This window comes from Aethalodelphis obliquidens, unplaced genomic scaffold, assembly GCF_003676395.1.
Source record: "Aethalodelphis obliquidens isolate GAN/ISIS:26980383/991018 unplaced genomic scaffold, ASM367639v1 scaffold22, whole genome shotgun sequence".
Lineage (NCBI taxonomy): Eukaryota > Metazoa > Chordata > Mammalia > Artiodactyla > Delphinidae > Aethalodelphis > Aethalodelphis obliquidens.
In genome coordinates, this window is record NW_020837966.1 from 16,836,026 (window position 1) to 16,863,568 (window position 27,543).

The window sequence follows — 27,543 nt, forward strand, 5'->3', positions numbered from 1 at the left end:
TTATTTAAAATAGCATTAAAAGATTCAGCTAGGGTTATTTTGCATAGTAATATTCGAAAAGGAACCATACCTGGTGTAATCCCCTTTGGCTTCCTGAAATAAAAAACAAATATAGATGATCAATTTGTATTGATGGTGATTAAGCTAAAAGAATTGTACTCCTGATCATTTTCCCCTCTTAAAATGCCTGAGTTTTGTTTTGAAAACTTTTTCACAAGCAACACCTTCCCTACATAGGACCCTGGAGAAGAATGTGGCATTTAAGAAATCGCTATTACCCAATAATTATTTCTTGTTTTTAACAGAAGAGACAAATCTATCTGAAAAAGCATAGATGATTATTTCTCCTTTAATGTTCTGAAGATCACAAGATAAAGGCCTGTCCTTCGGAGCAGCACACTTTTTAGTCTGGCCTCAGACTGTTTAAACCATGACACAGGTAAATCAACACATGCCATTTGTTTTCTTTTTCTAAACCAGCATGGAACACACTGCTTTTTCAGCTACATGTGCCTTTAAGAATTAAAGGGCTCTTTAACTCCACCTCAAGAAAAAGTATACAAAAGTTACTAAATTTAAATGCAAATTACAGCTGTTGTAACAACTGCAGCCTCCCAAATTCAAGCCACCGGGAGCTCTTTGCCAGCAATACGGTCTTAACTCTTCTTCCTCAGTGAAGTCTAAGTTTCATTTTCTTCTGAGACATATCACACTCTCGCTCATGCAATCCACACTAAAACAGAAAACAGTGGCTCACATCTTATACTGGCAAACAACCAGAAGGCTTTAAAAAGCCGTCAGCCACTGGCCCATGCAAAAGATTCAGAAGGGCAGGCAGTTCACAAAACCCAACAAACAAAAGGAGCGGGTAAGAGGCAGTTTGTCAGTTCTTACCTGTAAAATAAGCGCCGCTAACCTGAAGATAGTTTCGCTGTCTACTTCGATTTGCCCCTGTCGGTGGAAAAGGAAAGCATCACTGAACACAGGCTGCCCTAGGTCGTAGCAAACGGCTGTGGAGTTGGGGAAGCTGTCACAGCTTGGTACCTTCAGTTTAGGATTGAACGCAGATCATACCATTGCAGGGGAAAGGGAGGGGGGCGTGGAGAGACGTATCCAGGGTTAAGGGGAAGCCACATTGTGTGTGTGTGTGTGTGTGTGTGTGTGAGAGAGAGAGAGAGAGAGAGAGAGAGAGCGCGCGCGCCAGCACTTTAATTAGCTGTGGGAAATTGTGTTTTGAGAGCAGTATTCTGGAAGGAACACACATGACTTTGAAACTGAAAATTCAGACAGCTTCTAAATGAATAATTTTTACCTCTCTAAGTTCATTTTGAAGCTCTGCTTTTCTTAGATTAGTTTGCTCAGTGTTTTCCTGTGTCATAGCAGTTATTTTGGTACACACACAATGCAAATATTATAAAAAATATAAGTTCTACTTCTGTGTCAATGAGACATTATTGAATTAATATTTATACTCTTGTAGAGAAAATGTAAGCCTTAAGAACAGGTTACAAGGCTTCCCTGGCGCAGTGGATAAGAATCTGCCTGTCAATTCAGGGGACACGGGTTCGATCCCTGGTCCGGGAAGATCCCGCATGCCACGGAGCAACTAAGCCCGTGCGCCAAAACTACTGAGCCCGTGTGCCTAGAGCCCGTGCTCCTCAACAAGAGAAGCCACCGCAATGGAAGCCCGTGCACCGCAACGAAGAGTAGCCCCCTGCTCGCTGCAACTAGAGAAAGCCCACGCACATCAATGAAGACCCAATGCAGCCAAAAACAAATAAATTAATTAAAAATTAAAAAAAGAACCAGTTACAGAAAATGCTTGAGATAAAAATTCTGTTGCTTTATACTGAAGTTTGATGAACCCTAATTTATCATTTTTCCATGATTTTATTTTATTTTTTCTATTTTTTAACATTTTCATTCCCAGAAGGAAATCTGGTACTCACTCGACCCTCCCCACCACCACTTTATTTATTTATTTATTTATTTTTAATATTTTATTTATTTATTTTTGGCTGCGTTGGGTCTTCGTTGCTGTGCACAGGCTTTCTCTAGTTGCGGCGAGCGGAGGCTACTCTTCATTGCGGTGCGCAGGCTTCTCATTGTGGTGGCTTCTCTTGTTGCGGAGCACGGGCTCTAGGCGCACGGGCTTCAGTAGTTGTGGCTCACGGGCTCTAGAGCACAGGCTCAGTAGTTGTGGTGCACAGGCTTAGTTGCTCCACGTAATGTGGGATCTTCCCGGACCAGGGACGGAAACCCATGTCCCCTGCATTGGCAGATGGATTCTTAACCATTGCACCACCAGGGAAGCCCTCCACTATTTTATTTTTTCAGCCTTTAAGATCCCAAAGAAAAATAGGAGTTTGAGGCTGTAACTAACAGGAATACTTCTTCAGGTGCCTGGTACGGATGCATAACTGTGTCGGGGTATTGCCTCTATCAATAACACTCACATGCACCTTCATTTATTTTGTTAAATGTGATGACATATGTAAATACCATTATTGCATTATGTGATAAATTACAACATTGAGTAGTAGAGCAGGGTCTTTATTAAAAAAATTTTTTTTTTGGGTGAGATGCTAGCTTATAAGCATTAACACATGCTAAAACAATTCCATATAACCCCCTCCTTGCATAAATCCTATATAATTAGTACTTGAAAGTGCATAGTGTTTAAGAACATGGGTCTGGAAATTGCCCTACACTTTTTTTTCTTTCTTCTTTCTACCTGTTGAATCTGAGCTAGAGAGTTTTCTAATTATACCAAGTGCATCAGTGGTGAGTAATTAAGTAGTTTTAAAGTAAATGCACACTAGGTAGGTTTATAGAAGCAGTTAGCTCAGTGAGAATTTCTGGAAGGTTTATGCTTTTCTCTCAAGTGGCCAAGTGATTTGATCGGGCTTCTCAAAAAAACAACAAGCACAACAAAAAAAAACCCCCAAAACTAATAACAATAATTCTTTTAGAAGCCATAAAATAAAATAAACAAACCCCAAACCTGGGATATTACAATGTCAACAGTGATAATTACCTGTGTTTCCCTTATATTTCATCCTCCAACAACTAAGTATCCCTTCTGAAACCTGAGGCAGTGGATCTGCTTCAAAGTTTTTCACTTCAAAAGCTGACAGGCCCAGAGCCTTGGAATTCAAAGCTCGCCTATAATCTCTAGAAACAGATTATAAAATCAAAGAGAAGCCAGGTTGATTGCAGAAATCAATTGCCCTCTGTCTTTCAGGCAAGAGACAGTCGTTTTCTAATCTGGTGAAAGATGATGAAGTAGTTAATCCAACAGGTGAGGTGGGTGTTGATCGAGATTAAATTTTAGAAAAGCTAAATTCCTTATCTTCAAAGAAATAGAAACTCATGTGGGGCATGGGGGTGAGGGCTTCACAGGGGAACTCAAGAACATGTTTGAGTTTAAATTAGACCTGAACTCGTTAAAGTCAAATCTGTCTTAAAATCAGAGAGAAGAGGGGAAGTGCGTTAGTTCAAATATTTTTTTAAAAAAACGGAAGATGAATAAAGTATATTGAAAATTATTGCCAACTCCTCTGACACCCTGGGACCCCTTTGCATCCTCAGAACCTTAAGATGAGTCACTGGAACAATATTTTAGACACCAACTTTTCAGTTTAGTAAATTAAAAGACCTCAAACAGATACTCTTAAGGAAGTTGCCAAGTATTTCTCTACATCGGAAGGGTCATCAAATATTAAAAATGCTGAAATGAGGAGCTAAAGCATGCAAAGTACCAGGCTCAGACAGCTCCAGGGGAGAGGGCGGGCAAATACGAAGCTTGCCTGTGGACTTTTTCACCTACACCAGTGGCCCCGACACAATTCTGGTGGAGGAAGGCCATGGTGGGACGGAACAGTAGGGCCTTTGAGAAATCTCGTTCCAGGAAGAGAGGAAAATGAGTGGTTTGGCAAAGTCCCACATTCTTTTACACATCTTAGGCCTCACCTCACCTTTCAGTTAACCACTCTTCTGGAAATACAAGGCAACATATTTTAAGTTCTAAAACTGACTGTCAAGGTTACCTGACTTGTGCGTGGAGTTCACCAAACAATGGATTCATCAAGAAAATACTATTTTGCCTGGTTCTCAGCGATTTCATATGGTGAAATTTAATTAAGACTTGTACAGAACTCTGGAGTTTCATGTCTGAAGGGTAAAACTTCTTTAGAAACTGCAGTCTGCTCTTGGATAGAACATTTCCTTTACTTACAACCATGGCAACCGAGGTAACCTTATAGGTACTGGGAAAGCTAACACTTGAGAAAGGGATCACCTCAAAGGCAGAGGTAATGGGATCCTTCAGTGGGTTTCCATGATTGTCAAGGATAAACAAAGAGAAGCAGAGGAGTGAAGCAGGGGATGTGGCTGAATGCACAGAGGTAACGTGAAACAGTATCAAGTGCTGGTGCTATACTCCCAAAGCTCATTTAACAGGATTATGGATCCAATCACGAGGTCACTGGGTTCAGGCTCCACCTTCGACATCTCACTTTTGGTCCTTGACTTGTCGGCTCAGTTGACCAAGACATCATGCTAATGAGGTGACCTCTAGGTTTTGACTCCCAAGTAGGAAAGCAGAATAAAAGAAAGTTTTAGAACTTGAAAGGGACTTTTGTGAAAATATGACTCCTATGATTTTACAGATGATGGCACTGAGGGCCAGGGGCAAGAAGTGAACCACTCAATCCTGCAGCACATGTTGACTCTGGACTCTTTCGACTTTACCGTGCTTTAGTTAACGCCAGTGCAAATCTCACCAGGAATGTCCTAAAGGCATGCTTTTGGTAAAAATTGGAATCAGGTTAAGATCAGAAAAATGACTCCAAATGCCACCTCCACTCTTGGTAGGATAGTATGTCACCATCAAACATACACACTCACATAGAAAGGGAAAACTATTTCTGAAGACCCATTCTGCATTTTCTGTATTGATGTATTGATAGTACTCCATGGAAACTTATTCTGCACTATAGCAATGAACATTCATAACTTGGTCACAAATACTTCAGATGGAGAACTACTTGACAAAAACGTTGAGAAACCTCCGTTTGTTTCCAAGTCTACTACTAATCATCTATTTAAGGGTTAAGTCTACCAAAAAACAAAACAAAAACAACCTGGAGAACACCAACAAATAAATGTAGAAGAAATGAAAGAGATTAAAAAAATGACAATTTGCAACAGTCATAGTACTAATTGATTCAGGCAGTACTTTTCAATAAGTAAAAGCTATTGGGTGAAAGTTAGATGAGAAACAGAATATTTACATAATCACAAAGGATCTCTCCATAGGGGAGAATTAATTACAAAGGGGAAATGGTAGCTTTTCAATGGTGAAACCTGACAGATATCATCTTAACCAAGGGATGAGATATCACCAATAACTGGGAAGACCAGCATCATGTGCCTTCTGATACGTTCTGAGAAGGATATAACTTCATCTACATACAGTGCTGTGCTGCTAAATGTAAATGTTTCACAACCAGAAATGCGGGAGGGGGGTACAAGCTCTGATGTGTAGCATTTGTTGATTTCCATGGTGTGAACATTCCCACCATGGCTGATTTCAAGCTACCAGTATGATATTACAGAACATGGAGCTGGGAAGAGATGTGACAACTGGCTCTCATAGATGGTACTAACTGGTTCTAGCACACCGCTGGGTAGTATTCCTGCCAAAAATACATCACTAGATCTAATCACGAGAAACCTTGAGACAGAAATCTGGCCCATACTCTTCAAAAATGTCTGTGTGATGAATGCCAGAGGAAGGCTGAGGAACTGTTTGAAAGCAAAGGAGACTAAAGAGTTATAACAACTAAATGCAGTCTGTTATCCTGGATCAAGAGGAAAAGTTGTTATAAAGGCACTACTGATACAACTGGATTGCATATTAGGCAACAGTATAGGTTCAATGTTAAATGTTCTGAATGTGATCATTGTTATATGGGTCTGTAAGAGATGTCCGTTATCCTAAGAAAGATACCGTGAAACATTTAGGGGTAAACAGTGTAACTTACTCTCAAATGGTTCAGAAAAAAATTACACACATTTGGAGGTGGGGGAGATAGAGAGAGCACCAGTACAAATGTGGAAAATGTCAACAACTGGTGAATTTGGTTTGATAGACATACATTTTGTGTGTGTCTGTGTGTGTGCTATTCTTGCAACTCTTTTGTAAGTTTGAAATTATTTCAAAATAAAAAGTTTGTTAAAAAATTGATGTATTTTCCGGGAGGGTTGGATATCTATTTGTCTCGACTGCCTCATACCCCAACCCCCTTTCTGAACAGAATATCCCATTCTTTTGGAGAATTGCTTCTCTCCTTACTGGATCTAATGGAAATACAATCATCCTTCTGTGGGCAAGTGATGGAAGAGGGTTCAAAGACCTTCCTAGAGATTTTCCCAATTAGAACTAAGGGAAGAAAGCTCTCTCCCTCTGGAGGTGACATTGGGAAGATGTGAACCAGAGACAATCAGTGACTACAGATGGACAGAAAGGGGCTTCTTAACATTGGTGGTCAACTGTGTCCACTGCTGAGCTGGGCCAGACTTCAAAGTCTGGTTAAAGTTCAAAAATTGTCGAGAACGATGCCTTGGATGCTGCTTCTATGCTCTCACCTCAGTTTACCAGTAAGCCTGCAAAGAGTGCAAAGAACCAATGGGATAACGACACAAATGAGTGAGTTGATACAGCTCCTGGGAGCCTCTCTAACACCTTCTGTGGACACATCTACATGGAAGGAAGACTCTGCCAGGCCAGAGAAGCCCAGAGCGATGGGCTGACTAGTTTTTATACAATTTGGCTGGGGGAGAGGCCGCATCAACACTTAATACCTACCTACCGTCTAACAAGGCAGCTCTTGCTAGGCCATAGAAACATACTTCCCTGGGCAATTTCCTATTTTCTAGGGGTTATCATGCCCCTAGAAGGCCAGGCCATAATTACTACACCTGCACTCCCTCCTCCCCCTAGGTAAATAAGCCAGTACTTTCTCCTTTTCCATCCAAGCTAGCTGTGAGAGGCAATGTTTATGGAGGATGGTCTCAGTGAATACTACACGTTCGTTCTTTCAGAGCAGCATTTTGCAACCTCACTACAGTTGACATTCTGAGTTAGATAATTCCTTACTGGGGGGAGGGGCTGTCCTGTGCACTATAGGGTAGTAAACAGCATTCCTGGCCTCTGCTCACTAGAGTCTAGTAGCAGCCTCCTCACCAGCGGTGACAACCAAAAATGTCTCCAGAGATGGCCAAAGGGTTCCTTTTGGCACCCCAATTGAGAACCATTGCTCTAGATTCACTAAGTTTATTCTTGGATTAAGCCAAAATCATCAGAAACCTACAAAACTGAGCCATAAGGTTTCCCGAGGTAAAACTCCTTTTTTGGTATGATTTATTTATTTTATTTTATTTTTAAATTTATTTTTGGCTGCTTTGGGTCTTTGTTGCTGCACACAGGCTTTCTCTAGTTGCGGCAAGTGGGGGCTACTGTTCATTGCAGTGTGCAGGCTTCTCATTGTGGTGGCTTCTCTTGTTGCGGAGCACAGGCTCTAGGCGCATGGGCTTTAGTAGTTGTGGCTCGTGGGCTCTAGAGCACAGGCTCAGTAGTTGTGGCGCATGGGCTTAGCTGCTCCACGGCATGTGGGATCTTCCTAGACCAGGGATTGAACCCGTGTCCTCCGCATTGGCAGGCGGATTCTTAACCACTGTGCCACCAGGGAAGCCCAAAACTGCCTTTTAGAAACTGTGTTCTGGCATCACTCCCCTGGCTTATGTTGAGAAACAACATAAGAAACAACCCTCAGAAACTCATTATTTTAATAACTTTAGGTGTGTTGTTCAGGACATAGTTCATTACCTCATATAATATCACTTTACAAGGACACATGGGAGCAGTTTCTGATTTTTAGGACCAGTGATGACTGTTCCTTCCAGCAGCTGCTTTGTTTTTACCTTAATGACCACTGTGCATTATGTAAGTGATCATAACTTCCTCTGAGCTTTGGCTCTTAAGAGAAGTTGAATTTCAAATTTGTGGGCTAAATGCTTTATACTCACCATGCTTAATTTTTTAAAAAAATATTTATTTATTTATTTGGCTGTGTCGGGTCTTAGTTGCGGCACGCGGGCTTAGTTGCCTCACGGCATGTGGGATCTTAGATCCCAGACCAAGGATCGAACCTGCATCCCCTGCATTGGAAGGAAGATTCCTAATCACTGGACCACCAGGGGAGTTCCATGCTGAATGTTTTATACTAAGCTTCACCTTGGCAGCATCTAATTATTTCCGCCTTTATTTTCTCACAAATAATTCTGATTTCATCAGTTAACATATTTTAGTGTTTTTTTCCCTTTTTATTGACGTATATACAGTAAAATGCACAACTCTTACTGTGCAGCTCGATGACTTTGATGTGTGTATATACTCATATAACCATCACCTGAATCAAGATATCAAATATGCTTACTAATTTTTCATCTTAGGGAAAGGTATATATGTTTATAAACCACATCATATCAAAAAAATTATTTTTGCTAATAAGAAAGGTACAAAATAATACTGCAAAATTGTTTAAGTTTGCCGTTTTTTGATTACTAACCAACTTGAGTATTTCCCTTGCAATTGCCTATTATTTGCTATTGCCTATCTGTGAAATGACCCTTTGTTCACTTATCTACTTGAGAGTTTATGTTCAACTTGAGTTACCAATATTAATGCTTTGTCTTGTTTATGGGGCAGAAATTGTGTCCTTCAATCTCATCCCCTCTGATGTGCTCTCTCCTCCTGTGAAGTCAGATTGGACTTGGCCCTCCCACATTGGAAGAATCTATGGGGCCCTGAGTAAGTAATTTTTTCTGAAACTCACTCAGTTCCTCCTCTGCAAAATGGGGAATGATAATATTGAATTTACTGAGTTGTTTAGAGCATAAAGTATAAAATATAAAGCACCTACCATGAAGGGTAGCCCCCAAAGGCTCTCAATGTTATTCTCTCTGCACTGTTTACCATGCTGCTTCTTACATCCTTATATATCATTATATATATGGTTCTCTACTTTGTTCTGGGACACGGTTCAATTTTTGTGTAGTTCCATAACATTTAATCATTCTTCCTTTGTAATATGTCTCAGTATCTGATATGACAAAGGCTTTAACTTTCCATAATAATATTTGCCATTCTTTTCCATTTATGTTTTTAAAGAAATTTTAAAAATAATCTTGTCAAGTTTTTAAAAAGATATAGTAATTTGCCTTCCTCTTTGGAACCATAATAAGTATCTACTGAAATTGCTCTACAGTGATCATAAAGTTTTATGATATACCATGAAGATCACACACATTCTGGTTTAGGATTAATAATTTTTTTTTGTATTTTCCAACATAAATAGGTCACTTTTTTCATTCTGTTAATCTGGTTATCATTGTGTAGGATATTATTTTTAGTGTATTTAACTTGTATTCAACTTCTTCACCAAAGCCAATAATGCCAATAAACTTTAGTTAGTTTATTTCCATTTCCTAGGCATCTAGCGAAATTGTCTCCAAATAATATTTTGGTGCAGTTCTTTTCAATGTATGGCGGTATAACTGATTGCACTGAATAAAGTAGACATTTTACTTAACACATCAAAACAGCACTCCTCCCATACACTGCTGGTGGACCAACTTAAGTTACTTCTGGACTAACTTTTTGGCAAGGTCCACTAAAGTGTAACATACACATGCACTATGACCCAGCAATTTTGCTCCTAGGTATACACCTAATAGATATGTTTACAGATGTCCACTAAAGGGCAGGCACTTGGATCCTCATGGCAGCACGACTTATAATAACCAAATACTGCAAAGCTACCCAAATGCCCATTTATGTAAATGAACTGTGGTATACTCATACTCTGGACTACTATTCAGCAGGGAAAATGAATAAGCTGGCTGTAATGACACACAACATGAATGAATCTCAAAAACATAATTTGAGCAAAAGAAGCCATATATTAAAAAAGCATATACTGTATAACTTCAGTTCTATAAAATACAAAGTCAGCCCAAACTAATAAATACTATTAAAAGTCATGGTAGTGGGGGGATTAATGACTGGAAGAACATGCTAGGGGCTTCTCAGGTGCTGGTAATGTTTTGTTTCCTTGATAGTGGTACTAGCTGCACAGATGTGTTCAATCTGTGAAAGTTCATTGAGCTGCACAATTACATTATACACACTTTTCCATGTGTATACTTCAATATAAAGTTAAGAAAAAAAAACAAAACACAGAACCACTGATCTTCCCTCAGCCTTTCCCATCTTACTTAATGTCAGTTTCATCCTAAGTTGCTTAGGTCCAAGATCTCCATGGTACCACTGGGCACAGAGTCGGGCAGTGCGCAACCTGTGCAACTGTATTTGGTGACCCTGTTTGCACCTTCTAATGCAGTATAACCTTATTTATCTTCTTTATTGTCTTTATCCCTATCTACCATCACCTCTGCCTAATAGGTAAGCTCCTTAGGGCATGGGTTTTTACCTATTTTGACCCTAGCTATATCTCCAGGACCACTTGGCACACAGCAGGTACTCAAAACATTTGTAGAATATCAACTAAAAGAGTAGTGAAGGAAAATGTCGATGGGTGTATTATTATCTTTCCTTTTTAAAAAGGGAATGCTTCTTATGTTTCTCGATTCACTATACAGTTGATTTGCCTTGATTTTCAACTCAGAATAAGGAATCCTAGCTTTCTGAACTATGAGAACATAGCTCAGGCTTTATCAGCTATGGGAACTGTTAGCATAGTACCTAGTTATCAAGGATATATATATATATATGCAAGAATATATACATATATGCAAACTTATCAAAAAATCTTTTACTTTTCTGGCATCACTTTCTAAAAATGTAAAAGGAAAATAATATATCTGTCCCCCAACTTCACAGAGTTTTGAGAAAAAAAAAGAAAAATGAGCTATAAAGATGCTTTCAGGGCTTCCCTGGTGGCGCAGTGGTTCAGAGTCCGCCTGCCGATGCAGGGGACACGGGTTCTTGCCCCGGTCGCGGAAGATCCCACATGCCGCAGAGCGGCTGGGCCCATGAGCCATGGCCGCTGAGCCTGTGCTTCCGGGGCCTGTGCTCCGGAACGGGAGGGGCCACAACAGTGAGAGGCCCGCGTACCACAAAAAAAAAAAAAAAAAAAGATGCTCTCAAAAACTAAAAAGCATTACAAGAAGAGCAAACAAGTACAGGTGTTTTGTGGGTGTGTATCACAGTTTCAAAGATATAAGCAGTAGGATCAAAGTATCTGGACAGACTGCTTCTCAGAAACTTGATCACAATGAACATGGGAACAAAGAGAAAGTTTATGAATTAGTGTTTGGTTGTGGGAGGATAATACAAGTGAATATACAGACATGGAAATGAGAAAGAAGGGAAAATGAATCAGATCATCTTTTCTCAAGGTGGAGCCCAGGTATGGTTTGTGCAATGCATGTTTCTTTTTGGTGGACAGGTGGTGCACATTTTTGTTCTTGAGATGAGGTTCCAACTAGTTTACATAGAAACCAGACCTTGGTTTCTAGATAGCATTCTCCACTGAAAGGAAAAACGGCTGATTCCAAGGCGATGGTAGTGGGAGCCTTTAGAGCATCAAAATGAATGAGAGAAGGGATTATAATATATTGAATAAAAAGAAATCCATGAGTCCATGTTGATAATAAAAACCATTTTTTTAAAAAGATGGAGAAGAAGGGAAAATTATTCTTTACCCATGAATGCTAAGAAATGTTGAAGGTGATAGAATTAGCAAATCACCATTTACAATCACCATATACCACAGTACTAACTGGCTTAGCCAAGATCACCACTGGAGACCAAGACCATTGGATCAAAGACTGTTGGGAAACAGGATGGTCAAACAGTCTCAAAGTGTTGACTCCAGACAAGTTGTTAATTACAAAGTGGAAAAGATGAAGAGAAATCTGGTAGATACCACCTTAACCAAAAACAAAGCTTACTAACGTTGCAAGCCTCCCTGTGAGACACACTGAGGAGGACCCAACATCACTTATGTAGTATTCTTGCCACAAGGAAATTATATTAGACTAGTGGCTCTGAAACGTCTGTGTATAGCAGAGTTACCCGAAAGCCACTGAAGAATAGAGAGACCCAGACTCACTGAAGTGGTATAGGGTGAAACGGGGCAGGTTGTGGGTCTCTGTAGTTTCACCAAGTTCCCTAACGATTCTAAGATGTGGCCAACACAATACATGTCTGGAATCACTGAATTAGACAAATCCATATTTCACAAATTGAGAGACCTTCTACAAGGCAAATGGCCTATACTCTTGTAAAATACCAATGTAAGAAAAGCCAAGGAAAGACTGGACATCTGTTTCCCATTATGGAGACTATAGAGTCATGACAACTAAAACCAATGTGTGATCCTAAATGGATCCTGGCCCAGAAAAGGAAAACAAACAAACAAACAAATACCAAACTAACTCAAAAGCTAATTATTGAGACAATATGATATTAATCTCATAAAACGCTAAACTGCACATGGGCAGAGATCCAAGTCACCACTGTGCACACAGCACACTAGTGTAGCACATAGTGGACATTCAATAAATATTTTTAAATGGATTAATCTATACTTTAAAAAAAATACCAAACCTTTTGATAACAAGGTTCTACCAGACGATGCTACAAAAATACCATCAGAACTGTGAGTCTTCCTCCACCCAATTCTTTTTACTTCGCCCCTATTCTGAGATCTGGAGGCTCGGCTTTATTTCTTTTGATCCCAGGAAGAATGGTATTGTCACGTGGCCAGATATCAGTGACACTGGCTCCACCATTCTGCCAGTATCTGAAACCTTGTAATAAACTCTTGCACCAACATGGTTGCAAAGCAAGGGGCTGAATGTTTATGAGACTGCCCTGAAAATGAGAGGTGTGGTGATCTACAGCCACGTCGTTAAGCGATGCAAGACGGGGAGCCTAAATAGGTCAGGTTCCACTAATAAGCATGGAGGTTCCAAGGCACCCACATCTGATAAATAGGAGGTGAGACAATTGGAGAACAGATGAATAACTGTCAGTAGACACTGAGAACCCAGCTCTCTCCTTTGGTACTTACCTGTATGCATTATTAGATTACATACACAGCAGAATTTAATGACAGCATTCTAATTGCTTAAATGTACCCTGGCACTAATTTACGATTATAATTTGAATTTGTAGCAGTGGAGTGTCCTGAAGAAAAACTAGTCATATTAAAAAAACCCAGAAAGTGCAAGGGGCTTGCAAGATAATCAAGGATGATTAGAGGGAGAAAAGGATGAATCATGAGAAAGAAGAGAAAGTTACGGTCATGATGTTAAAATGAATCTTCTGAATAAAGAAGCACTGCTAAAGTCAGTATCCTAGCCTAACATCCGAGATGCTTTTTGCATCTAGGAGTAAATATGCAATGATACTTTTATTTTTAGGACTATTGTACATCCATTTGATTGGGCCTCCTGTTTTTCATTTTTTTCCAATAGGGTATATACCACATTTAAAATGTTTTCACCAACATTCTCCTTTTATGCCATAATGGTGGTTATTTATGCCCAAGTACTTCTTATAAATGAGAACATCGTATAATAGTCCTCTTGGGAATTTTGGAAGAATATTATCAATAACAACAGCAATAAAAACGAGAACATTTAAGTGCTAACTATCTGTTCCAAGAGGCTGACATATATTAATTCATTGAATCCTCAGGACAACCTTATGAGGAGGTATTTATTACCTCACTTCACAGGTGAGGACTGAAATTAGGAGATTACAGTAGATTACTGCTTAAGGCCACCTACCCTCTTAGTGGTGCTACCAGGATTCAAGCTGGGACCACCTCTCCATAGTGCCCCAACTCTTTGCCATGTCATGCACTGAGCCATATTTTGGTCTCTCCAAGGAGTGAACAAAACAATCTTGGTTGGTGTCCAACACCCATGAAATACTTACTGACTTCACTTCAGCTGGGAGGTAAACTGTACTCTTATAGCATATATTGCATGTGTTCTTAGTAAATTTAAATTGTAACTGTTTGTGGCCAATTCAACAGGTTTAGCTGAAATGGGTAACTTGGTCTATTTCCCAATGAATCTATATTGTAAAACATTAATATTAGGCCTCCTTAATTACGAAATGGCAGTCTTCCATTCAATTTCTTCTTTCTGAAAAATATAAAGGTAGCTTTTCAAACCTCCTCCTTAGGCCTCTTAAGCATGTGTAACACGCCAGAAAGGCAAATGACATGTGCTTCTAGTATGGGTTGAAAAAACAGATGACAAATAGATGGTAGATGATAGATGGACAGGTAAATGGATGGATGTACAGAGAGAGAGAGTGGGTGTGGGTAAATTAGTTTTTAAAAGTTTCTTTGCCATGTTCCTTTTGAAATATAAGATTTGAATCTTCAAGGATGTCCACTTAAGCATTTTCAAAAGCAGAAAACATACAAAGAAATTTGATTTCTATAATAAATTGAGAAAATATCTTCCAGAGTTTTCTCATCCTTTCCTAGATTTTAAGATATTGTATTTTCAGCTGAATTGACCATCTACCTCGTCCTCCCTCCATCCAAGCATTTATCATACTATGTTTATGACTTTTTTTGGAGTGACAATTTAGCTGTAACGATATTCCGATAGCCTCTTTCTGAGATGATGGTCTACCAAAAGTATCAGCACTGGGTTTAAATGTTTTAAGGTAATTCATGTTAAATGGCACCAGTATGAAATACAAATATTCCAGTTGGGTGTTTAGTGGCTCTGTTCAACGTATTCAACAAATATTTGAGTGCCTTCTTGTGCTGGCAATACATCAATGAACAAATAATTCATTCTTTGTAAATTTACTTCGGGTAGTGCCAACTAGAGTGCATTTTCCTTGTTCTCTAAGACCATGTCCTTTTGCCCTTCAGTGGGCCTTGATTTTTTCATCTGAAGACCCAACAACTTCCCCTTTAGCACCTCAGGGAGGTGGTAAAGGCAACCAAAACAGCACAGGGGACAGGTCCCTGAGGATTACAACTGGCATGTGTTATAAGCTATTATTATGAAAACTCTGATTCTCACACATGCACAAGGCAGCACAGATCTAAATGCTTATGGTTTAAGACACACATCATTTCAATATCAGGAAAACATAGAAGGAAAACCACATGACACAGGGAAAGGTGAAGTACTGATTATGAAACTCTCAATAGCCCTTTAAAACATGGCATTCGATTTCTTTGTTCCACATGGATTGGCTAGTCTTCAAACCAACTCTGATGTTCAGCTTAGTGACTTCACTGTGTAAATATCTATAGCTACTTATTACCAGAAAGCACGCTCACCTCTGTATAGACAGAACTTACAGCCTGCAAAATTCAATTTCTGTTACTGGCCCTTTAAATAATTTCAGCATCTTGAAATGAGTTTGAGGATTAAAATACACACACATACACACACATTCACGTAGACGAACACTCTCAAATCCCCAATACTAAAACTCTGCCAGGTTAGCAGATATACTGAATATATTTTATCCTTGGTAACGATTCAAACTGTCGGTTGTTGCACTACATGGAATAATTCCAGGACAAGAACCATGAATGTGGTGCTGACAGTAATGGATTGGTTACAGAGGAATATGCTTCATGTTGTATTAGTTTAAATCGAGCTGAGACTAATTCCTCTCTTTTAAGGCACTGTAAACAGGGATAATAATAGGTCTTACCATGAACGTGTACTTTTATAAAGTCTCTTTGTCATGAATAGGCAGCTGGAACAGTATTAAATTAGCAAATACCTTTCTAGATTTTAGGAGAATGTTTCCCTCTCACAAAAGTCACATGATTGTTTCAGGACCTCATTATTGACTTTTGGGATGATTCATTTCTCCAATTTTTCTTCCACTCCTGCTTCGTTGCTGCCTATATGGTAACTCTGGCTTTAGTAAGAAGGAAAAGGGAAAGCCAATGATGTTCAGATAGTTTGGCTGAATCGTTGGGGTAAAAGAATATATTGGAAGATTTGGCTAAAATGAGGTTTTAAGATTAAGTGGACTCCCTCTGCATACACTTGCCATGCCTTTCCATACTAAAGGCAATCGAATGTTGATGACTTATTTCCTTGAAATTCCAAGAAAAGCTGTTTGAATCTAAGAGCAGAGAAGTATGCCAAACTATCCTTGTAGCCGATTTTACAGCAATTCTCCTAAACGTCTCCAAAAAGTATTTACGGTGAATAAAGCAGCAAAGGTTACAGTACATATGCTGAGACTCCTGTGCTTTAAAATCCGATCATGCGATGCCCCAAATGGTATTCCAACGGGTTCAGTATATGAAATTTCAAGGTTACAAGTACAATATCAACTCTGGAAAATTGAACGTAGAAACACTAGCTCCATCTTAGGTAATGAAAACAAAATAAGACTGAAAGCTGAAAGAGTCTAATTTTAAGGTTGTTACGCAGATCTTATTTTCAATTTGGCTCAATCTTTTCACAAGCCCATTCTGCAAAATTTGATCAATGTAGTTGTGCGTGTAAGCTACATTTACTTTGCTCATTTGACAAATATTTACCGAGGGCCTAGAGTGTATGCCTGTCTCTGTGCCAGTGGCTGGGACGTAAAGCTGACCCTGATCCCAAGGAATCAGTCCAGTTGCGGGGTGGCAGGTATATAAACAAGCAAGTCAACGCTATGGGAAGAGAGCTAGAGAAGTATCTAGAGGATACTTTCGGGATTGGAGGAACTTAATTTCTTTAGGATATGGTTGGTGGTGGTACACAGGGAAGGAAAGAATTGGTTAAGGGCAGGGGACTTGGGAGCTGAGTTCAGAAGGATGAGTGGAAATTTACCAGAGGGAAATGAAGGGAGAGAGAAAAGCATTCAGCAGACAAAGAACATGAAAAAGAGAAAGACATTCAGCACAGGGATAAATATATTAAAAGGCATGGAAGCTTGAGAAAGCTGGTATTAATCAGGGAATGAGGAATTATTTCAGTATGAACATGGTGAGTGCGGAGGAGGCTAGAGTGACGAGCTGGGGTTTGTGTGTCCTATGAGGGAGCGTCATATGTCAGAGTAGTAGTAATAATAGTAAAAACATTAATAGCAAAACAGTGTCTGCCCATGGAAAAGACTCTGACAAGTACAGGTTTCTGGCAACTGACTATACTGCTGAACTGAATGAATAAGCATTTTCAGAACTCTAATGGAAAATTGATGAACTCATCAAAGTGCTAACAAAAGATCAAGATGAAAAAAAATTAATTACATGGGACTGAGTGAACTGATGAGGATGATTATAATTTTGGTGACTTTCTGTTTGAATAAAAAAAAAATCTCACAAGGACTGAGAGGCAAAAAATATACAAATCAATTTTCACTGCAAAGTAAAGGAGCTGTTACAGTGGAGGATTACTGGACTGAATGTCAATATTATGACACAGTATGAGTGTGTTTTGTGTTTGGTAATTGCAATCGTTGTTGCTTTTGTTGTGGTCATCCATTTACAATGCTTGGTGTCAGTTTATCTCTTGTGAAAATAAAGTACAGTGTGTGTGTGTGTGGAAAAAAAAAAAGAAGTCACCCAGAATTGGCCTAAATAAATAAATAAAACAAAACAAAAAAAACAGTGTCTGCTTCAGACACTCTTCTGTCTACCTGGTATATATTAACTCATCCATTGTAGTAGGAACTATGATCCCCACTTTACAGTCGATAAAACTGAGGCTTAAAGATGTAAGTAACATGCCCAGGTTAGAGCCAAAGCCATGTGTTTGAACACAGACCGCCTGATTTCAGTCGAACCTTTCCCCCACTGCACTATACTGCCTCTGCAGGTAGCAGGGGCTAAGACGTTAAACATGGGGGATACAAGGTCTTGTTGATTTTACGTTCTAAAATGCCTCAATCCTGCCATCCCTTCGTTCATTCTTTAATTATTCGCTCGTTCACTTAAGCAACCTTTTACGTAACATCTAGGTCCTAGAGACTCCAACATATAAAAAACCTGGTCCCTACTCTCAATGTGTGAGTTTATCTTTAATGAAATAAAAATGTGAATGTTCAAAGCAATCCTGCAATCCTTCCCCATCTTGCATCCTGGTTCTTGCAAGAACACATAGAAAATAGGAAGAAAAGTGGATGGATGAGGTCAACGTAGCCAGAATACCTAAAAAGTTAAAAGTCTAACACAATATAAAATGCAGGCAGCAACTGATCTCAGCCAACAAAAATACATACTTCAAAGAAAGAAACAGGTCAAACTAATAAAATTAACGCATCAGCAGTAGGATTATGGATCAATTCCTTTTTTTGATTTTTTTGTCCTTTTCTGTATTTTCTAAATGTTCAACAATCAAGTATTATTTTTACAATCAGAAAAAAAATTCTGTCAGTTGTCATTAAGAGTAGACCTTTTGTGGGCTTCCGTGGTGGCACAGTGATTGAGAGTCCGCCTGCCGATGCAGGAGACACGGGTTCGTGCCCCAGTCCGGGAAGGTCCCACATGCCGCGGAGCGGCTGGGCCCGTGAGCCATGGCCGCTGAGCCTGCGCGTCCAGAGCCTGTGCTCCGCAACGGGAGAGGCCATAGCAGTGAGAGGGCCGCGTACCGCAAAAAAAAAAAAAAAAAAAAGAGTAGACCTTTTCTTTTTAGATAAAGCAACTAGGAATTTTCAGTTTCCACTTAGCTTTGTCCAGTGAGAAAGACGACTATTTTTCTAATGGAGGGAGAGTGATCAACACAATGTTTTTATTCTCTTCATACAGCTTCAAAGAGGTAAAGTTTAATGAATACACTGATTATTTTTGTCTCTATTTTTCTGATATAAAATGAATCCAAGTATCCTATTTAAAAAATTTTAGAAAAGCATTACTTAGAAAGCAAAAGTCTTTCCATAATCTCACTCTCAGAGATAATAAAAATTTATACTATGCAATATATTTTTCTATTTTTCCTATAAGTACATTTTATACACACACACACACACACACACACACACACACACATATAAGCAAATAAAGTTAAAGACAATTATACTATATTTACTGTTCTGTAGCTTGGTTCTTTTTAAACTTAACAATGCAATTTCGGGACTTCCCTGGCAGTCCAGTGGCTAAGACACAGCCCTTCCAATGCAGGGGGTGTGGGTTTGAACCCTGACCGGGGAACTAAGATCCCATATGCTGTGCAGTGCGGAGAAAAAAAAATGGATGAAAGAAAAAAAAAAAACAATGCAGTTTGGACATGTTTCCACACTAGCCGAGAAGGGCTGTTCTATTTTTTTAATGGCTGCCCAGTATTCTTATCACATGAATGATTGGTCACTTGTTTAACTAATCCTTATTCAATCACATTTAGGCAGTTTTCAGTTTCCTGCTGTTAGAAATAATAATCTAAGATCTTTTGATATTCATCTTTTCATATTTCAGTAGTATCTTCCACACGCTAATTCCTAAAGTTGGTGGAGCACTGGGTGAAAAGATAGACTCTTCATTGTCACCGACGTGGCCAAATTGCCTTGTGAAGGGGCTTTTAAGAGAGCTTTGGTGCCTCCAGGTTCACACACTTAAATGCAAATGGCATTAACAGTCTGAGGACATTATGCAACATATTCTATCACTGCAAGTGTGGCAAGAGCGTGTTTGTGGGTGACAGGCTGAGACTCTCCCCAAGTCTCCTGATGAAAGGGCACACCTAATAAGGCCTCAGTCCAGAAATCAGGGAGGATAAAAATAAACATGATTGGATAGTCTTGCAATGACTTTGTTTTTTAATAGGATTATTAATGTTTGGCTCACTAATATTTCCACATTTATTCAAAGTACAAAGAGATGAGTGCTTATGAAAGCAGGGGGCACAGTAAATCTCTGAAGGCATCACTGAGCCATTTTCTCCTGCATCTTGATATGGTACCTGCTCCTGTTAAAGCCTGGAGCAGAGGAGATCCTAACTGCCTTGTACTCAGGTTAACATCTCTTGACTGAGTCCTAAGATGTTTTATTTAAAGAATCAGAATAAGGAATTCCCTGGTGGTCCTGTGGTTAGGACTCTGTTCTCTCCCTGCTGAGGGCCCGTGTTCCATCTCTAGTCAGGGAACTAAGATTCCACAAGCCGTGAGGCACGGCCAAAAAACAGAATCAGAATAGACCTAGGTTTTATCTTGTGGCCAGATCTAACCTAAGGTAAAACCGAGGAAGCTTACAGTTGTCTTGCTTTATTATTTAACGGTATAGGATATATCTAGAACATCACTTTCAAAAGCGTGGTCAACAGTTCACTGGTAAGCACTGCTTGAAAGAAGAATTACATCTGCAAGTAAGTTTGGAAAACATTGGGTTAAACAAAATCACACACCTGTACACTGAAGGACTTCTTGAAGCCTTTGTCAAATTCACTTCTTGAATTTCCAAGAATGTGGTCTAATATTCAAAAATTTTTTAACTTTTTCATATGAAAATAGCTTATGATCATGAGGTAGATTCTTGAGCTGCAGATTTAAAGTACGATATTGTGTGTGTGTGTGTGTGTGTGTGTGTGATTACAAAATCCTAATTCTGTTCGTGCACTGCAGAACTAGGAAAATGTTTCAAATGGCTTTCTATGTGATTTTTGGAAGGAGTAACACATAACATCATGGAATTCTGGGTATGTTCAGTCCCTCCAAGGTCCCTGGTATCTTTCAGAAATATTATGTTAGAAAGTACCATCATGTACCTTGCCTTTAAAATAAACACAACACACACCCATACACAAATGAGAGAATCCTTAAGACTTAGGATGGGCCACAGGAAGGTAGCAGTGCTAAATATTACACTGATAATGCAGCACTCATCAGAAATCCTAGCCCTTAACTGGAATGCAGTAATTTTTTATTGAATGAATAAAGACAAATACTATGGGTTCTGTAGCCAGACTGCCTAGTGATTACTTCACTACTAATGAGCTATTTACCCAGGGCCAAATTATTTACCTTATTTATGCCTCCATTTGCTCATTTGTTAAAGTAACAATAAATAACATTATCGGCTGTTGCGAGGCTTAGATGAGTCAATACATGAAAAAATCAGTATCGGCTGTTTGCTGAGCTCTCAGTAAGTCGAGCTACCGTCCTCTTCTTCCCCACCCACCCCCATGCACGGTCTCTACCACAGAGCACCTCTTGAACCCCACTTGCTTTTCCACATTTTCTATCATCTCACTATTATAATAATTCTATACACACCTAAAGAGACAAGGTAGCCAATACTATTTTAATTTTCCAAGCATGTCTTCAAATCGCTGATTTTAAAAATGGGGTGGTAGTGATAAATGTTGTTTGATTACTAAAATCACACGTATGGTTGAGGAGGCCTCCAAAAACCATCACTGCGGGCAAACCTGCGGTGGGTTTCTCATGCATTTAAGGCTTTTCCAAGCAGGCTGCAGGTCGTCTAAGGTGGACCACAGCTCACATACTGAGGGCTCCCAGGGTTCCCCAGCACCAGTTTGGGCATTTCCCATCATTACCACCTGGCACAGGTTATGGCTGTGTGCAGACAAAGTGTGCCCTCTGCATTCTCACCAAACAGGTTCGGGAGCCTTCACTTGAAAGACAACTCAGACCACAGCTCTCTTCTGGGGAACTCTTGAACCGTATAGGCAGTTTCTAACATTCTGGTAGGTTTTGTACCAACAAGGGCACTAGTGCACTTCTGAAGCTTAAATTCAGATGCCACAAATATGCCACGTGCAGTGGGCAGACAGCCCTTATCCATCAAGAGCTAGGATGTGTCATGGTTAAACTCGTGGACTCTGGCATTACACTGCCTGGGATGAACCTTGGCTCCTCCACTTATTAACTATGTGAGGTTTGTGTATGTTACTTAACCTCTGTACCTCAATATTCCCATCTATAAAATGGGAGATAATAATAATAGAACTTACCAAATAGGTAAGTTACCTGACTTATCTAATAGGGTTGGAATGAAAACTAAATGCATGAATACATATAGTGCCTGGTAAATTATTCATATTTAATATTTGTTAGTGCTATGACCTGCCAACTCTGTAACAACAGCCCCTGAGTTCTAAGTTATTGAGGACACTTTTATTTCCCCAGAGCAGTGACTAAAAGGAAGCTGAGGTAAATGGGGGGTGTTTTTAAGACCCAGGGTGTCCTGCTGGTATAATTTGCCAAGGACACTTTTCCCACATAATAGCTCTGTGACGTTAAGAAAACGACTTAACCTCTCTGTGCCTCAGTTCTTTTATTTGTAAAAGGGGTCACAAGTTTCCTTCTTCATGGGCTACAGTGAGGATCAAATGCAGTTAACTGTATACCACTTAGCACAGTGCTGGCACACTTTTGTGGGCTTCCCTGGTGGCGCAGTGGTTGAGAGTTCACCTGCCGATGCAGGGGACGCGGGTTCGTGCCCCGGTCTGGGAAGATCCCACATGCCGCAGAGCGGCTGAGCCCGTGAGCCATGGCCGCTGAGCCTGCGCATCCGCAGCCTGTGCTCCGCAACGGGAGAGGCCACAACAGTGAGAGGCCCGCGTACCGCAAAAAAAAAAAAAAAAAAAGAGTAGACCTTTTCTTTTTAGATAAAGCAACTAGGAATTTTCAGTTTCCACTTAGCTTTGTCCAGTGAGAAAGACAACTGAGTATTTTTCTAATGGAGGGATTACATTACTAGCCATCTACATATTACCTAGAAAATACCAAACTGTAAATTCCTACAGATGAATTTTTAAAAATTATCCCAATAACGTAAGTCATAGTGCCTGACAACATTATGCTTTGTAAAAGTTCTGAATCCTTTGACAAGCCATGGAATACTCTCATTTAGAAAGGAGCTCCTAGGACCTGACATATGACGGAGAAGAATTTAAAAGAACTCTGCTTCTTCAAGACCAACAGAAATAGCATACAAAACTACAAGAGAAATACTACGAGCCAAAATTTGCATCCTATTTTTCTTTCTATTAGCAACAGAGCAAACAAGTCATCAAGGAGGCTATTTCTTTGGACCTTGGCCAGCTAGGCAGTGAGAAATATCACAAGGGGTAACTGTATTTCTCCACATAAGACATGATCACCAACTGTTGTTTACGAAATATTTTCCTGACTCAGTAAATGCTGCATTGGCTATACAGGTGTCTACTTATCAGTCAAACCATGGTGTTCTTAAGGAAACCCACATCTCACAAAAAGAGGCTCTCACAAAGTCTCTGGTGCTGGAGACATTACCCTTTCCTCATAGAAGTAGCCAAAAACTCTGCTTTGAGTACTTTTGCTTCTGGCTAAGATGGAGTAACAGGGGCTGGATTTACCCTGTTTCCTGAAAAAAAGTAAAAAACTAGACAATAAATATGAAACAACAGTTTTCAAAACACGGAACATCAGGCAGCAACGGACAGTGAACCTTGAATGTGGTAAACCCTGACTGTCCCTACTTGCTGCCATGAGAAGGTTTCCAGGCTGTGAAGGGGAAACCCAGATGGAGCAAGGTGGACTTTTGGAGTTGTGCAGCTGGAGCTGAGAGAATGGGGAAACCGAAATGGATGGAATTTGTAGAACAGAGTGCTAGAGAAAAGAGAGCTGCACCAAGAGAGACTCTTGAAGCTATACAGTGGGTCTTTTTTGAGTATTTAGCTGAGTACTGATCACTGCATGCGTGGAAGGAGACTACCCAAGGCTGGGGAAAGAACTAGCCAAAAGGATGAAAGGGAAGGCTGCCTGGTTCTCACACAGGGCTGAAAATGGTGCCTGTTCCCACCAGTCAGACTGAAAAAACTCATAATTCATGAGGCATTGAGTAGAGTACTGACGAAGGTCTTGCCTCAGTCATGGGCACTCTAGAATGAGTACTGCTCTGGTCCAGCCTAACAAATCTTAAAAGTGAGACCTTGAAAAATCGAACTGCATCCAAGTAACTAAACTGTATCCCCAAACAAATGTCAAGAATATTTAAAGAATATGAAAATACGTGGCACCCCAAAAGGTACAATTAAAAATGTCCAGCATCCAATCAAAAATTATCAGGCATGCAAATAGGTAGGAAAATATAACCCATAATGAGGAGAAAAAACAATCAATCAGAACCACCCAAACTGACACAAATATTAGAATAAGCAGATGAAGGGACTTCCCTGGCTGTCCAGTGGTTAGGACTCCACGCTCTCACTGCCAGGGTCCAGGTTCAATTCCTGGTCAGGGAACTAAGATCCCGCAAGCCGCACAGTGCGGCCAAAAAAATAAAAGAGAGTAAGCAGATGAAGACCTTAAAACAATTATTATAACTGTAGCCCATATTTTAAAAAGTTAAGTAGCCACAGGCAAAATTTTAAAAAGATCCAAATCTCAAACTTCTAAAGATAAAAACTTCAATATACAGGGTGGGATAAATGGCAGAATAAATTCTAAGAGAAAAGATGAATAAAATTGAAGATACTGCAGTAGAAATTATCAAAATAAAACACAAAAAGAAAGAAAGAAAGAAAAAGAAAAGAGCATTATTTAGCTGTAGGATAACTTTAGGTGGCCTACTATATGTGCAATTGGAGTTTGCAAAGGAGGCATGGATGGGGACAGAAAAAAATAGTTGAAGAAATTATGGCTGAAATATTCCCAAATTTGATAAAAACTATAAACCCACAAGTCCAAGATGCTCAATAAACACCAATCACAAGAACCATGAAAGAGAAAGCTATATCAAATTGTTCAAAGCAATGATAAAGAGAAAATTTTAAAAGCAGACAGAGATGACCAAATGTTTACACAAAAACAATAACAGTGTCATGTGCATCTATAACAGATCTAAAAATAAAACGTATGACACTGACAGCATAAAGGCTAAGAATGAAGAAATAGAAATATACTATGATAAGATCCTTGTACTACATGTGAAATCGTACAAGATCACTTGAAGGTAGACTTGATAAGTTAAAGATGTATACTATAAACCCTAAAGCAATCACAGAAAAAATAAAACAAAGAGTTGCAGCTAGTAATCCAACAGAGATAAAATGAAATCATAAAATACTCAATAAATCCAAAAGAAGGCAGAAAAAAGGAACAAAGAACAGATGGGACAAATAGAAAACAAAGAGCAAGACAGACAAACTTAACCATGTCAATAATCACATTAAATGTAAATAATGTAAACAACCAGTTAAAAGACCGAGATGGACAAATGGATAAATAAAATGGGTAAAAATATCAAGATGCAATTATATGTTGTCTGTAAGAAATTCACTTTAAATACACAGACACAAACAGTTTACAATTAAAAGGATGGGAAAAGACTTACCATGTTAACACTGATCAAAAGAAATGTGAAGTGGTTATATTAATATCAAAGCAGACTTCAGAATAAAGAATATTACCAGGATAAAGAGGATCATTCTATAAACACAGTCAAGAGGATATAGCATTTCTAAATGTTTATACCCTAATAACAAAACTTCAAAATACATGAAACGAAAACTGATAGAACTTACAAAGAGAAGTAGAAAAATCCACAATCATAGCTAGAGATTTCAGTACCTCTCTGTCAATAACTGATACAGGAAGTAGACACACAATCAGCAAGAGTAGTAGACTTAAACAATACTATCAAATTGACTTGGTTAACATCTATAGAACATCTATAACCAAGTCATCTATTGACTTGGTTAACATCTATAGAACATCCAACGATAGCAGAATACACATTCTTCCCAAGTGCACATGGACCACTTACCAAGATGAAGCATATTCTGGACCATAAATAAGTCACATTAAATTTAAAAGAATTTAATTTACACAAAGTGTGTTTTCTGACCACCGTGAGATTTAATTAGAGGTAAATAAAAGATCCCTAAAAGTCCCCAAATTTCTGGAAACCAAACTATACTCTTCTAAATAACAATGAGCCAATGAAGATATATCAAGAAGGAAATTTAAAAATATTTACAAATGAATGAAAATGAAAACACAACATATCAGTATTTGTGGAATACAAAATCAGTACTTAGAAAATGTTACCGTAATAAATGCATATATTAGAAAAGAAACATCTTTAATCAGTGATCTCAGCTTTCATCTTAAGAGACTGGTATATGAAGAGCAAATTAAACCCAAAGGAAGAAGAAAGGCAATAATAATGATAAAATATAAACTAATAAAGATCATAGCAGAAATCAATGAAGTAGAAAAAAATTTCAAATCATTGAAACCAAAAGCTGATTCTTTGAGAGGCTCAATACAGATAAACGTCTGGCCAGAATGATAAGAAATAAAAAAGAGAGAAGACACTATTTATTAATATCAGGATCGAGAGAGGCAATACCACTACAGACTGCACATATTAAAAGGATAATAAGAAAATATGAACTATGGCTATAAATTGGACAACTAATAAAAAGGCACACAGATTGAAAAGGAAGAAGTAAAGCTATCTTTATTAGCAGATGATCTATAAAGTAAACCTGATGAAATCTACAAAAAAGTTACCAAAAGTTATAAATGAGGTTAGCAGGATTCAATATCAATACACAAAAATCAATTCGATTTCTATACACTGATAATGAACATTCAGAAATTGAAATAAAAAGGTATCATTTATAATTGTATCAAATAATATGTAAGACATAGGGACATATCTAACAAAAGACCTGTATACTGAAAACTACTGAGAGAAATTAAATATCATCTAAATAAATGGATATATATATATATATATATATCTTGTTCATGGTCTGATGACTCAATGTTGTTAAACTGTCAATTCTTCCCACCTTGGTCTATGAATTCATGCAATCCTAATAAAAGTATCAGTAGGGTTGTTTGTTTTGGGTAGAAATTGACAAGCTGATTCTAAAATTTATATGGAAATGCAAAAAACTTAGAATAAATAAGACAACTTTTAAAAAGAACAAAGTTAAGGTTTGTTCTGATTTCAATACACAGTTCAAAGCTGCAGTAATCAAAACAGTATATTATTGCCATAAAGGCTGACAAATAGGTCAATGGAACAGAATAGAGTCCAAAAGTAAACCCACACATATATGGACAACTAATTTTTCTTAAAGGTGCAAAGGCAACATAATAGAGAAATGACAGCCTTTTCAACAAATGGCACTGGAGCCACTGAATAGCCATATGCAAAAAAAAAAAAAAGAAAGAAAGAACTTCAATCTGAACTTTGTGTCATATATAAAAATTAATTCAAAATGGATAATAGACCTAATGCAATACCTAAAATTCTAAAACTTCTAGAAGAAAACACAGGAGAAAATCTTTGTGACCCTGGGTTAGGCAAAGTTTACTGAGATACAATAACACAATCCATAAAGGAACAAATTGATAAAATAGACTTCAACAAAATAAAAGCCTTTTAGTCTTTGAAAGACATGAAGAGAATGAACAGCAAGCCACAGACTGGGAGAAAATATTTGTAATCCATATAACCAATAAAGTACTTATATCCAGAATATATATACTCTGAAAACTCA

At 38.7% G+C, this 27,543-nt stretch overlaps 1 protein-coding gene and 1 long non-coding RNA gene across 8 annotated transcripts in view; one reads left to right on the forward strand and one right to left on the reverse strand.

The window, feature by feature from the left end:
* The window catches only part of FRMD4B (FERM domain containing 4B), a 336,453-nt gene that overhangs the window by 69,515 nt on the left and 239,395 nt on the right, over window positions 1–27,543 (reverse strand). For 6 of the 7 annotated variants that reach the window (XM_027121373.1, XM_027121372.1, XM_027121370.1 and 3 more), the window contains 2 exons: window positions 895–951; window positions 71–93 (listed from right to left, as the gene is read on the reverse strand). The exons of the other annotated variant lie outside the window; for it this stretch is intronic. In XM_027121373.1, the coding sequence (XP_026977174.1) occupies window positions 71–93; window positions 895–951 (80 nt within the window). The remainder of the gene's footprint in view (window positions 1–70; window positions 94–894; window positions 952–27,543) is intronic. 7 annotated transcript variants of the gene reach the window in all.
* LOC113628096 (uncharacterized) overlaps window positions 7,015–27,543 on the forward strand; it is a 30,622-nt gene continuing 10,093 nt past the window's right edge. Inside the window, exons 1-2 of the long non-coding RNA XR_003435882.1 lie at window positions 7,015–7,402; window positions 8,774–8,875. This is a non-coding gene — a long non-coding RNA (uncharacterized LOC113628096). The remainder of the gene's footprint in view (window positions 7,403–8,773; window positions 8,876–27,543) is intronic.